The sequence below is a fragment of the Chinchilla lanigera genome, unplaced genomic scaffold (genome assembly GCF_000276665.1).
Source record: "Chinchilla lanigera isolate Chin_1 unplaced genomic scaffold, ChiLan1.0 scaffold00098, whole genome shotgun sequence".
Lineage (NCBI taxonomy): Eukaryota > Metazoa > Chordata > Mammalia > Rodentia > Chinchillidae > Chinchilla > Chinchilla lanigera.
Genome location: NW_004955499.1, coordinates 3,044,536 through 3,057,770, shown reverse-complemented (window position 1 = coordinate 3,057,770; position 13,235 = coordinate 3,044,536). Strand labels below are relative to the sequence as shown.

Here is a 13,235-nt window from a genome sequence, read left to right as displayed (position 1 = left end):
CAGCTGGATTCCTTGGTCTTAGTGTGTGGACAGATTCCCTGCACTCTTTTGTATACTGTTCTTTGGGTGACTATTATAAATAATCATATGAAGTATGTGTCCTGTATTATGATGTTCCCCTTGCAAAATAAGCCCCAAACCAACACAATGCAGTATTATTCAGCTATTTAAAAAAAAGATAGACTGGAGACTTTTGTAGGTAAATGGATGCGAGTAGAGACCATGCTCATAAGTGAAATAAACCAGACCCAGATATGTGAACATCATATTGTTTCCTTGGTGTACATACCTGAAATACTAGGTGAAACTCAAAATGTACAATAGATGATCGGAAAGGGAAAGAAATTGCTCAAAGGAAGGAACTACTGGTATGAGGAAAAGAAGAAAAAGGAAAGAAGAAAGGCAAAATAAAAATATATATATGAATAACTGCAATGACTGTATTGCTGTTGTCTGATGGTGTATTGAAATGAATAGTTAATGTTCCCAATTTTTTATGTTCTGATCGACTTTGCATGCTTGTGTTTGGTGGTCTGAGAAACTGATCTGAAGGTAAGAATATGCCCTGGAATTACAATGGTGAACTCCTACCATCTTGTCTAGTGAAACTCTGTATTATCTCTAATATTTTTCTAATATTATTTTGAGCAATCTTTCTTTCTTACATCTGGCAATCTGAGCAATGTAGTTGAGGGTAGCAATATGTAAGGTTACAACCACTATTGATTCATATCATTTTGTCTTGAGACTCTGTATCACTTTGAAGGTTCTTGCTTTGATTTGTTTATGTTTCTGAGACTGGTGTGCTGCTATTGTTTTATTTTTGTTTGTTTTTTTGTTTCTCATTTACTACTCTCTTTAAAATAAAAAAGCACTTATAATCCTCTCTCTCTCTCTGTCTCTTTGATTGCACCCATTTGTATGTAGTTAAATTCTATCACATTGTGAGTTTGGTTACATTCCGTAATAAATTAATGAGTGAGCGATTTTCACATTGAAATTCGCTTCTGAATCTGTGCTTTTGTGTCTTGTCTATAAGGTCTGTCTCCATTTATTAGTTGGGTTTTGTGACATCAAAAATAATAGCTCTTTATATATTATTTATATTAATCTTTGTGACTTATACACATTTGAAGCACATTGTACAAATCTACAGACTGTTTCTATACTCCGCATTGCAAAGATGTTTCCAACTTTTGTCTAATCTGATATACTTAGATTACTTATATTTCTTTTAGTTTGCAGGTCAGGCTAAATACAGTCCCTTCTATTTTCCTCTAGAAGTTGCATAGTTTTAGAATATATGTTAAATCATTCATTAATTTTGAGCTATCTCTAACTTCTTACACATAGTGTGTTAGATTCATTCATTTGCAACTGAGCAATGAATTTCCTAGTTTCACTTTTTTGTTTCATGAGAAAATTCATCAAAATTTTATAAAAACAATAACAGAATAAAGTAGTCAATGTTCTCTATATCATTGTGTTCAACTTAGTGTAGTCGAAAAAAGAAAAATTTTTGTAAATGAACAAAAAAAAGAATAGCAAAATATTTCTTATCAAAGAACTAAAAGTAGTGGTATAAATTTAAAAATTGCAATATATCTTTAAAACTCTAAAATAATAGAATACAAATTTGGGGGATTACTTGAAATTTCCCTACTTTCTATTAAACACACATACACATGCACACACACAATCACACATACACACACACTCACACATACACACACACACACAGAAAGGCAAGAGAGAGAGAGAGAGAGAGAGAGAAAAAGAGGTGAGAGAGAGAAATTCTCTAAAGGAAATTAGATCATATTTCAAATCATTTTTTAATAATTAAGTCTATTGGTGCATTTCAGATATGCATAATGAAATCATACATCATGGGGAATTTGTACCAGTATGTGATATATTTAATTTCTCTATTTTTGTCAGTTCCATTTCTTTCCTTGGATCCAACATCCCATCCCTATTTTCAAAGCTTTATTCCCATTATACCTTTTTCAAATGTATGTGCGTTTGTTATTATGTGTTCATTTTTTCATCTGTAAAATAAAAAATTGATACAAACCATATAAAGAAAAAATAGTCAAATATCAACAACATAGAAAAAGAAACAAAGCAAGATCAATAAGGATGGTACAGAGTTTTAGAACAAAATGATAGGGATTAACAGTGGTGTTATTTCTCGTATTATTTTTGTGTTATTTGTAAATTTATATGTGCTTGCTGTTATGTGTTCATTCATGAATCTGTAAAATAAAAAATAGATCTAAATCATATAAAGAAAAAATAATAGCCAAATACCAACAACATAGACAAATAAACAAAGCAAGAACAATAAGGATGATACAAACTTTCAGAACAAAATGATGGGGATTAACAGTGGCATTTATATTACATATTTTTATCTTCCTCAAAGTTGGTAAGATTAACAGACGTAAGAATGCAAGATTGATCAAACCATTAAAGAGAATAGAAATATAAGTAAAAAATTATAAATCATACGGGGTTTCACCAATCAAGATGACAGATATTCCAAAATGGTTGTTATACTGCATATTGTTGTTTTCAAATTAGTTGTTCAGATTACCAGATAGAAGCATGCAAAATTGGTCAGAAAATAAAGCAATAACTGTTTCTTTTAATAAACCATTAAACATCGCCAATAGAATTATCCCAGCTCTCTCTCTCTATATATATATATATAATTTTTTTCTCTACATTTTTCTTTTTTTCTTCTCCTTTCCTTCATCCTACTTGTTTCTTCTTTTGAGCAATTTGTTTCCGTTTCTTAATATGCATTGCACGTTGTGGTTTTCACTTACACTTTCATGTTCTTACACTAGGGAGACAAATAATGTTTACACATGTGGGTCTGATTCACTTCATTTAAAAATATGGTCACTATTTGCACCCATTTACCTATGAAAGCTTTGAGATTCTCTTTTTTATATAAGTGAGTAATACTCCATTATATAAAAATACCAAAACTTTTTTAGTCATTCCTCAACTGATGGGCATTGGGTTGTTTCCAAGATTTACCTATTGCAATTTGAGTTGCTATAAGCATGGGTGCACAAATATCACTGTGGCATGATCTCTTCAATTTTTCTGGGAAAATACCTAGCAGCAGAATAGCTTGGTTAAGTGGGACTTCTAATTTTAGGTTTGTGAGGAATCCTTACACTGATTTCAATAGCACTTTCATCAATGTATACTCCCACCCGAAGTGGAGAACTTTCCTTTTTCCCCACAACCTCTAAAACATTTGTTATTTGAATTCTTAATGATACCATTCTCTCTGGAGTGAAATGGAATCTCAATGTTGTTTCAATTTGAAAACATGTGGAACATTTTTTCATATTTTTTTTGCCATTAGTATCTTTGTGTCTGAGAAGTGTGTATACATCACAGATGCCCATGTTTGGATGGGTTCTTTCAATTTTCTGACCCTGAGTTTTGTTTAATTCTTTATCTGTTGCAAATAGAAGTCCTTTGTCTGAGGGGAAGATGGCTACATTTCTTTCCCCATTTCATGAGTTTTCTTTTACTCTGTTTGTGATTTCTTTTGACATGCAAAAACCTTTTCAATGAGAGCAGATGCTAGCTGTTGATTCTCTGAAGAACTTGCCATTGTTTGATTTTTGTTCATGAATGCTCTGCCTACCCCTATGGCTTAAAGATTTCTACCTACTTTTTCTTCCACTAGATTTAGTGTTTCTTGTTAATATTGAGATTTTTGATCCATTTTGAGTTGAATTTGGTGCATGGTGACAGAAATGGGTCTAGTTTTAGTCTTTGGTATGTGGAGATCAGTCTTCTCACCACCACTTATTAAAGAGGATATCTTCCTTCCAGTGAACTTGTTTGGCTCTTTTGTTAAAGTGAAGGTGGCTGAGTGTGTTTATAGTTGTGACTGCATCAAATAGTCTGTTCCATTTTTGTTCATTTCTTTTTTTTTGCCAGTATCATGCTGATTTTAATCACACTATAGAAGTATAGTTTAAGGAACATACTGATACATCTACTTGTTTTCTTTGAATTTAATGCTTCCCAATAATCGAGTGAGAATTGTGTACTAACACACACACACACACACACACACACACAAACAAAGCACAGCTAAATGCACATAGCTATGATTTCAACTCATATCAACCTATCTTTAGTTCCTCTGCAGGCCTGAGCTCAGATGGAGAACAGTTATGTTGGATATTTCTTCATTAATTCATTGGACATTTGCATTTCCTCTTCTGACAAATGCCTGTTAATTGTTCTAGGTTTTGGTTTCATATAGTTTTGTTTCCTATATAACCACATTTTATTACTATAGACAAGTTAAACATTTTAGTTTAATAGATTCTCTTATCTAGGATTTGATTCACTGTGATTGTTTTTATTCTGTTGATTTTTGTGATGTACTGATATTTTTGGAGGCAGTAGTTTGCAATTATTTCAGTGTTTCCTGGTGTGACTTAGGAAAACAGTGTCACCTCACATGTGTTTTGCATTGTATAAAAAAATATCTCCCATGACTTTACCCTGACTTCACACATCCATCCAGTTTAGTCTTTCACTACATCTTTAGACTTCAAATCCGTCCTGATGTATTTCATTGTCTCCTCTACCCATTGCTAACCCAGGGATTTTGCAATTGCCCTTAAAATGTATCATATCCTAGCCTACGACAGATCCAGTTTTTCAAATGGTTGAGCATAATATATTCAGTAATTTTCTTCAAAGACATGGATGTTTGCACATGATACCAATTTATTTAATCACCGGGAATGCAGCGCTATCAAGTAGCATGCAGATGCGGACAGAAATGAAAGTCAGAAGGCAGGTTCGCTACTGCACAGGAAAGGAGGAAATGCAGTTGAGAGGAAGATTATTGGATCTTTGTATTCATGATTGAGATCTCAGAGAGGATGACATTGAAACAGCCTTGCCTTGTTATCACCTGTGAGAATGACAAAAGGGGAAAAATTACTGCATTGTGTCTGCGATGAGATCAAGCACCCGATGTTCATGAAAGTGGAAAAGAGTGCGCTGTCAATGAGGAAGCAACAAGAGAAAATATGTAATACAAGTCAGTTTATTGGCCTCCCTATGTGGACATCGGTGGGTGGCTTCTCCAGGGAGCATTTTCCTGGGAAAGCCTTCGTTTCCCATGACGCCGTGGCATAAGTGACCGGGACCATTCTCAAGGTATATACTGATGTGAACAATTCATTCTCATTAGTGTTTACAATTATGTCATAAACATCTTCTACATACTCTTCTAGGGTTTCAAAAACTCTGGCACTGTAGCATTCGTTAATCACTCTGAAAGTGACCAGGCTGCATCACAATTCATCGTGGTAAAACGATTGCAATTCACAAAATCCACCCACTTTGTCGCTACAGTGAAAAAGTCCTGTTCTTTTCCCTGGGTTTGTGAAGCTTTTGCATATTTATACACATTCAGTGAGTAACATCAGGGTTTGAAGAGAGACTATTTGCCTATAACACATGTCAGATATTCTACAGAAAATGTCAATAGATGGCACATTATCCAGAGTTATAAATATAAGGTTTCTACTCACCCAAACATCATTAATTTGGACAGATGTCTGTGAAGGAGAATGAAGAGGAAAAAGAAAAGAGAATAAGCAAGATTGTTGGAGTTATTTATTATATCTAAGACTTGCAACAATAATTTAAATAAAGAACAGTCCCTGGAATGGCAGGTTTCTGCCAGTGATTGTACTGATCATGCTTTCATTCCAAATGTATGTTGGTTTCATGGAACACAGAAAGACGTCCTTACCTGAGGAGTTGACGTATCTTATGTTTTCTGGGGGAATACCCTTATCTCCAACCACCTTGATGAAGTTTTCCCGTCTTTCAGGTGCCTCCGTGGTTGTTGCTGCTGAATTTCCTGGAAGATAAAGCGGGGTGCATGTGGTGGAGGGTGCCGCGTGATGTCTGTACCGTCCCGTGAGCCACGCTGCACTGTGTGACCTGCAAACCCCCACCATCTCCTCCTTCCCCGCTTCCAGCAGGGAAGCCTTCACTGGCGTGGAGTGGAGGCCGGAAAAGAACATCACACCACTTTCCAGTTTGCACAGCAAATAAAGACACAAATGTGAATTCATGCTGTGGATCCCAGCATTCCCAACACTTACGCAATCACCAAGCACATCCATGTCCTGTTGATGAGTGTGCTAAGAGCAGTGCACCTCTGCACAGAGCACCTGCCTAGTATGCTCTGCCTAAATTTTCAGTGCATTCCCTGTGTTTCTAAGACCTATATTAAATGCATTGGGAGAACAACCTCCCGTTGTCCAAGAACAGTAATTTCTGTCACTGCATCACTGAGAAATACAGAAAACAATCAAAAAACTTTCTTTTACTTTCATAACCAACATTCCACTGTTATCCTCCTGAAACACTGCTCTAATACCAGGGAAGGGTAAGTGTGTTAATCCATGCCCTGCAGAAGTATCAGTACTCAGAACCATGCAAATGCTGAGAACACCCTGCTCAAGAAGCTGATGCTGATGTGCTGTGTCTTTGCAGAACAGCACCTTCAAATTTTGCCGCTCTTTGAATAATTGTAAATAATTGGAAAGTAAAAACTCTCCAGTAGAAAGCAACACAGTCATGCCACGTCATGCCACACAGCCTGCTGAAATAAAGTTTACATTTTCCTCTTATGGTGCAAGAGCCCAATTGTACCAGTGTAAGATGCTTTCCATTGTTTCTCAGACCACCGTGAAGTGCTTTAGCTTATAAGTTTTTTGGAAAGCACTTTGATAACTCCCCAGAGATAGTGCCTGTTTTCATTTTGACTGATTCCTTTCCAGTTGCCTTGATTCCATCAAAATGTTAATGGAAGTCTTCTGTTTGAACTTATTCTTAAACCAGGACACTTATCTAGATAATACATAACACACTTTCTCCACACTGAGAGCACGCGTGACATCTATGTGTCGGACAAATGCTGCCACACTTACCAGCAACCAGGAGCACACGTGTTTCCTTTCCTTGCTCATCTACATTGATGTTAAAGAATGTCATCTCATTCTCCTTTCTACTGAGAATTTGGAAAAAGTTTGTACCCGAGTCTGCAAATGAAAAGGAATGATTTCAAACCTCAAGAGTTTATGGTTTCTCATTTTGTTTGACACGAATCATTTATAATGTACTAGTACTCATCCTTCGTTCAGAAATAATATATTGTGCAAACTTTGCTGGGATGTATTAGAATCAGGTATCAAATCTTTTGTAGACACGATCTTTTTAAGGGGGTGAACATGTGCAGCTCTCACAATTTCTGAATATTTGCGGGTCACATGGTATTTCATCATGGCAAATTTCTTGGTGGAAGATCTAAAGTTAGATGAGAGCTCGGAACTCCAGCCGTTCCTCACCAGTACATCAATGCCAGTTATTAAAATGCCAGGAATTTCAGTATGGAGTTGTTAAGCGCAGCAAACATTTTATTATCATTGCATAAGCATTCATTAAACTAATCTAAACTAAGCTTAAATTTAACATAAACTACAAATGTATTGCATTATGATGTAGTGGACAGGAATTACTAATGTTATTATTACAAAATGCTGGACTACTAAGTTATAAAATTATGGCTTAATTCCATCATGATGCACTCATTGATAATTTATTATTTTCTTATTCTCTTTAATGGTTTGAACAGTCTTCCATTCTTACATCTGGTAATCTGAGCAACTTCACTGAAGATAATAATATGTAATATAACAACCACTTTTAATTCCTATCTTGTAGTTTGAAATCTCATATCATTGTCAATGTCCTCACTTCGTTTTGGTTGTATTTTGCTATTGTTCTTTTTTTCAACTATTCTCTTTAAAATAAAAAAATCTCTCTACAGATCACATTTGAAAAAGTACAGTGTACACACTTCCTCCCACTATGGAATTTTTAAGCTTTGGCCACTTAATAACATAGGTTAAGGTTCACCCCCTTAAAATTGAAATTATCTTTTATATATCTCACAGATAGAAGCATTAATTCTATGGTTTGTTTTAAAGATTGTTGAAATGATGTTCAAATCCAATTGCATACTTTTACTGTTATTTTAACTCTAAAATTTATGATTTAATTTAATCACACCATACATCTTAAAAATTTACCTGTCAACCACTTTTTAATGCTGAAGAAGTTTTAATTGAAAGAAAGTGTGGGCTTATTAGTCAAGTAAAAAAAAGTTTGCGCTTCTGCTGCTCTAATTGATCAATGCTTAATATATAATTTTTACGAGGTGCTTGGTTTTAGGTATCTGTTACACTGGCACTATTCTTTACCTCTTTTTTTTTTTTTTTTGCCAGTTACTATATCTCAGCTTTATTTGACAGACAGAAAGTGGACTTAAAAAGTCACAGAAACAAAAGTGAGGTGATTTGTTTTATAATTTATCTTCCATGTCCAGTTTGGTTAGCCTATTAAGCAATTGATGTAAATGTCAGGTTTCTATTCTTGTGCCCTTTTTATCTAGAAAATTAACAAAAAGTGACAATACCCATTTGCATAAAATTTGATCATTTACGTAAAATTTAACTACTTCACCATGCTCTCACACCAGAGGAGACACAAGGACTTTTCAAAATTGGTACCAAAGTTCCACTTTAAGTGTGGTGAAAAATAGATCACATTGGAAGGTGCATGGTCATGACTCCCCCTCAAAGTGCTCCCGTAGCATAGTTTAACTGGACATGCTCATCCGATCCGATCCACTTTCTGAAGCAGTTCTGAGATCTCCCTCTCTGAAGTCCCTTACAAGGTACGGGCATGTTGAATGCACCTCCCTGAATGAAACATAAATCTGCTTGAAGTGATGGGGATCACTTTGAAGAGTATTTATGGAAGTGTGCCTCTTGTTGGACAAGTTTTATAATTTAAAGCCCCACTGTATTTCTTGAACAAGGTTCAGATATATTCAGTGAAAGTTCCTCTGATGACGTTTACACTATTACTCCATGTTTGCATCAAGACATATGAGCTCGTGGAAGCCTAGAAGTTTCAGTAGCTTTTCCAAGGTTGCTTTACCAATGAGTGGGAGAAAATTCTAGAATCAAGACATTCAGGTATGTGGGTTTCAGCTACAGTTCTGAGTGGGCACAGGCTCATGATCTGAGTCCCGCAATCATCCCATCCTGTTGGATACTCACATTCTGCAACAAAAACATTATCTTCATGTCTTTTTACTCCCACAACTTCAAACTCTTTGCATACCCCACTGGAACTGAAATACAAACAAAACAAAGGTGTATGTTTCGCATGCATCCCCCACCTCCTCTTGAGGATCTACAAGAATGGTCTCAGTCTCATTTGGCCATTGGTGCGGTTGGACACGGTACAATCCTCCATCAAAAAAAGCATTGATGCTGCGCTGCTTGACATATACTCCATTCTGTCACTTTTTCCCTGTTATTTCCTTGCTTCTCCTTTAAAGGTTGCTGGTGATACTTATGTGAAAATATTTATTCCCTCAACAACTACTCAGATTCTTCCTGTTCATGTGACAATGATCAATAAATAGATTCAAATAGGTTTGATTTTAATGGTAGGAGAAACTTTCATGTATACGAACCCTGACCAATGGACATAGGTATAAAAGTAAACATATCAGCATCTCTACCTGCTGTGTAGACCTGAGGTCTAAAACTCCATATTGGTGTTGCACATTTATAAGTCACAATTCTCCTCTTCACTATTCACTTTATGCTAGGGACCTGATCTCATGGAATAGCTGTTGGATGATTTTGTCCTCTGAGTTTGGGGTGACTTTTGCTTACATGACGTAAAACCTGACGAAGATCCCAGCACATTTTGGAAAACACTGCACAGAGCGAAAATAGGTTCTTAGATCCCCGTTCTCATCAATCTTTTCTGGATTAGAAGCTGCTATGGCAACGGTGTGCCAGTCACCGTTGATCTGTAAAGGAAAAGTCTCATCAGAAAGGCTGGCGTACTTCCTCCTCGTTCTCTCTCCAGCATCACCGCAATCATTCCCACTAATTCTGCTCAGCCAGAAAGCATAAATCAGAGTCGATTGTGCAGTGCAGGTTTTAGGGTTAGGGTGATGGTTAGAGACTAACTTCAAGGAAAGAAAAACTATAAAGATTTGGAAGATTTAGAGCCTTTTTAGGAGTACAAACATACATGGGAAATTATGTCTATAAATTGGATTAAAGTGTGAAACATAAGAATGAAACACACACACACAGGCACACACACACACACACTGTCACCTCACACAAAGCAAGTTTATCTCTGTTACCTCTGAAGGGTCAAGTTCTTGGGCACAAGCGAACCCAAAAGCAATAGCAAGCAGGAGAATCTGCATCTTGATGGAGTTGCCTGTCCTTCTTGGCAGCTTAGAGGAGGAGAGGCACTGAGAGAAGTCTGAGTTGATGCTTCTTTTATAGCACTGCTCCACTCGCACGATCTTTAAAGAACTAAATGTTCCTCTCTGACATTCAGTATTAACTTTTCCTCATTTCCTGATTGGCAGGGATGGGCTGTGTAGGATGCTTTCTTTTTTTGTACTAAGGAGATTAGCATCAGGAGATGTTTAAGTGCCCCTGTATAATTGACCTCTTTCACCCATTAGAGCTAATGTCATATACAGGAGATATTTCATCCTTTGCAATATTTTCTCTTATATTCCAATTACATGAAGACGAACTATGTACCTACCCCTTGTACATTCATTCTTTGGCTTCCAGGGAGTGTGCTTACACTTACATACAGGAATTAATATGGCAGCCTCTGCTTTGGCCACATTAGAATAGAGGAATAGTATCTTCAATTGCCAAAGTCGAGGCCTTTCCACCAGACTTATTGTGCATATTTAGGAAACATTGTATGCTGGGTCTCCACAGGCTTGTTGTATCAGCACCCTGGGAGACTGAGGCGAAGAACTGCAGGGTAACTTTGCGGTTTAGTGAGACACAAAATTAAAGAAAAATGAAAACTAAAACAAATCAACCACTGATACATCCATACTGGATTCAATTCCTAGTCCTCTACAGTGAATAGAATAATAACAACATAAATCAATATTAAAGCTGCCAATTATGTGTTTTTCCTTGACTGTGTATCTCTCCTCGCTGGTACTGAGATCCGATCCTTTTCACAATCTCCAGTTAATGAACCCATAAAGAGTACATCCAGATATCAGAAACATAGGACTGTCCTTCCCAGAATAACTCTAAAAGCTGTTCACCAGCACCAATCAAGTCTAAAAATCACATTAATTTTAAAACCATATATATGACAAAAGATAGAAGAAGTTCCAATCATAAAAACAACAAAAAAGTTGTATTGTTCCCTAATAAATGACTCGAAGTCCTCTTGTAAAACTAAGTCCAAAGTAAGTGCAAAGTTTTATTGATCATAGTTGGGAAATAAATAATTTTGAAAAATTCCACACACATCATTCATTTCTTGCATATCCTCACTTTGTGTTAGCTATATGCATAGGCATACATGTAGGTATACAGATAAGAGCATGAAATCATTAAATTAATGTCTAATTATTTAGTTCACAGAATTTAAATTGTTAGAGGATATATTCAGCACAACATTTGGGTAGTAATCACTATGGAATAATTATTTAGAATAATGGCTAGTGGAATTATTACTTAAAATTGTGACTCCATATCAGAAGGTTAGTAATTCTCTACCTGTTGAAATATGAATGCTTTCATCTGAAAAGGGGCTGGCACAAAGTTCAATAGTAGAAAATATCCAAACATATAGTACTCAGCTCAGCACTGACATAATGGAGTGTCAAGTATAAGAACACTGAGGTGTTAATATGGATTTTGAGTGCTCATATTTAAATATAAATATAAATATGTGGGTTCACATTCAGATCTCTTTGCATATTTCTGTGTTAAGATAGGGATCTATATGCTTCTGAATATTTTCACTAAATGATTATAATCTCAGTTGGCAAAAGTTGAAGAGTACCCTACAGAGGAGAGAACTTTGAGGAACTGAGGCAGAAAAACGGACAGGAATTATAAGGATTTTTTACAAATTGTAAGTTTTGAAATGAGATCATATCCCAAAATAATACAGCAGAATTCTCCATGGGACTTGGTTTGGTGGCCTTCCAATACGCAGAAATGGGTACCTGGAGAGCTTGACAGACATTTGCCACTGTCCCAATGGGGGGCAAGAGATAATGGTAGCTGGTGTGAATAGACAGGTATTACAGCCCATGGACCGGCAAGCTTCAAAGGTCTGTCCACACCAGAAGAATTGATCCAGCCTCATGGTTGACAATTGACACAGTTGAGCAACCTGAAAATAGTTATTAGGGTATTCAGCTGATACATGCGTTATAAAAGGCGGCATGGAAATACTCCAAGACCTCAGAGTTGAAATTCCATTTAACCCAGCTATCATTCTCTTTTTGCCTATGTTCCCAAAGGAGGTAAAGACACTATGCCACAGTAATATATGCATGTTCATGTTTATAGCAGCACAATTCTGGACAGATAAAGCTTAGAAACAACCCGTATGTCAAACAACAGATGAATGGGGGAAAATACGGTATTTCTATACCATGGAGTACTACTTTGCCATAAAAATGATACAGCTGAGTGTTTCACAGGGAAACGGATGTACTTGGAGAACATAATGTTAAGTAACTAAGACACAGAAGCTTATATATCACATGATTTCCCTTATGTGAAAAGCTCTGTCTCTGTGTCTCTTTCTCTCTATATATATATTTTAAAATTTTATTTTGTATATATACTCCATATATTCTTATATATAAATAAAATATAATATGCACTTATATATTCTTTTATTATATTACATATATGTTAAAAATAACAGGAAGATAATTGGAAAGATGAAAACACAAAATATAAAAAAGGAACATTAGCAATATGCAAACAACCTAGACCAAAACAAAGCAAGGCAAAAACTATAAGAATGATACAGGGTTTCAGAACAAAAAGATAATCATGAACAGTGGTTGTTATACTAAATATTTTTATCTTCTTCAGAGTCTATCAGATCACTAGATTTAAGAATGTTAGATTAATCATAAGCAAATGCAGACAAAGTATTTCAAAGTGTACCTTGACATAGTACAATTCTGTTACATGTTTTAGATGCTCTTCATGCTATTAGTTTGTTTTTCAATTAGTATATATGGTTATCGAATTTATAAGGCCTTA

At 35.7% G+C, this 13,235-nt stretch overlaps 1 protein-coding gene across 1 annotated transcript; it reads right to left on the bottom strand.

Annotated features, from left to right (window-relative positions):
* Positions 1-6,359: 6,359 nt before the first annotated feature.
* Positions 6,360-10,378, bottom strand: LOC102026023 (female-specific lacrimal gland protein-like). Its single transcript, XM_005406560.1, has 5 exons — positions 10,313-10,378; positions 9,828-9,967; positions 9,201-9,274; positions 7,005-7,115; positions 6,360-6,592 (listed from the first exon to the last, which is right to left on the bottom strand). Exons 1-5 carry the CDS (start codon positions 10,376-10,378, stop codon positions 6,360-6,362), a joined length of 624 nt encoding a protein of 207 aa, XP_005406617.1.
* Between the last annotated feature and the right edge of the window lie 2,857 nt (positions 10,379-13,235).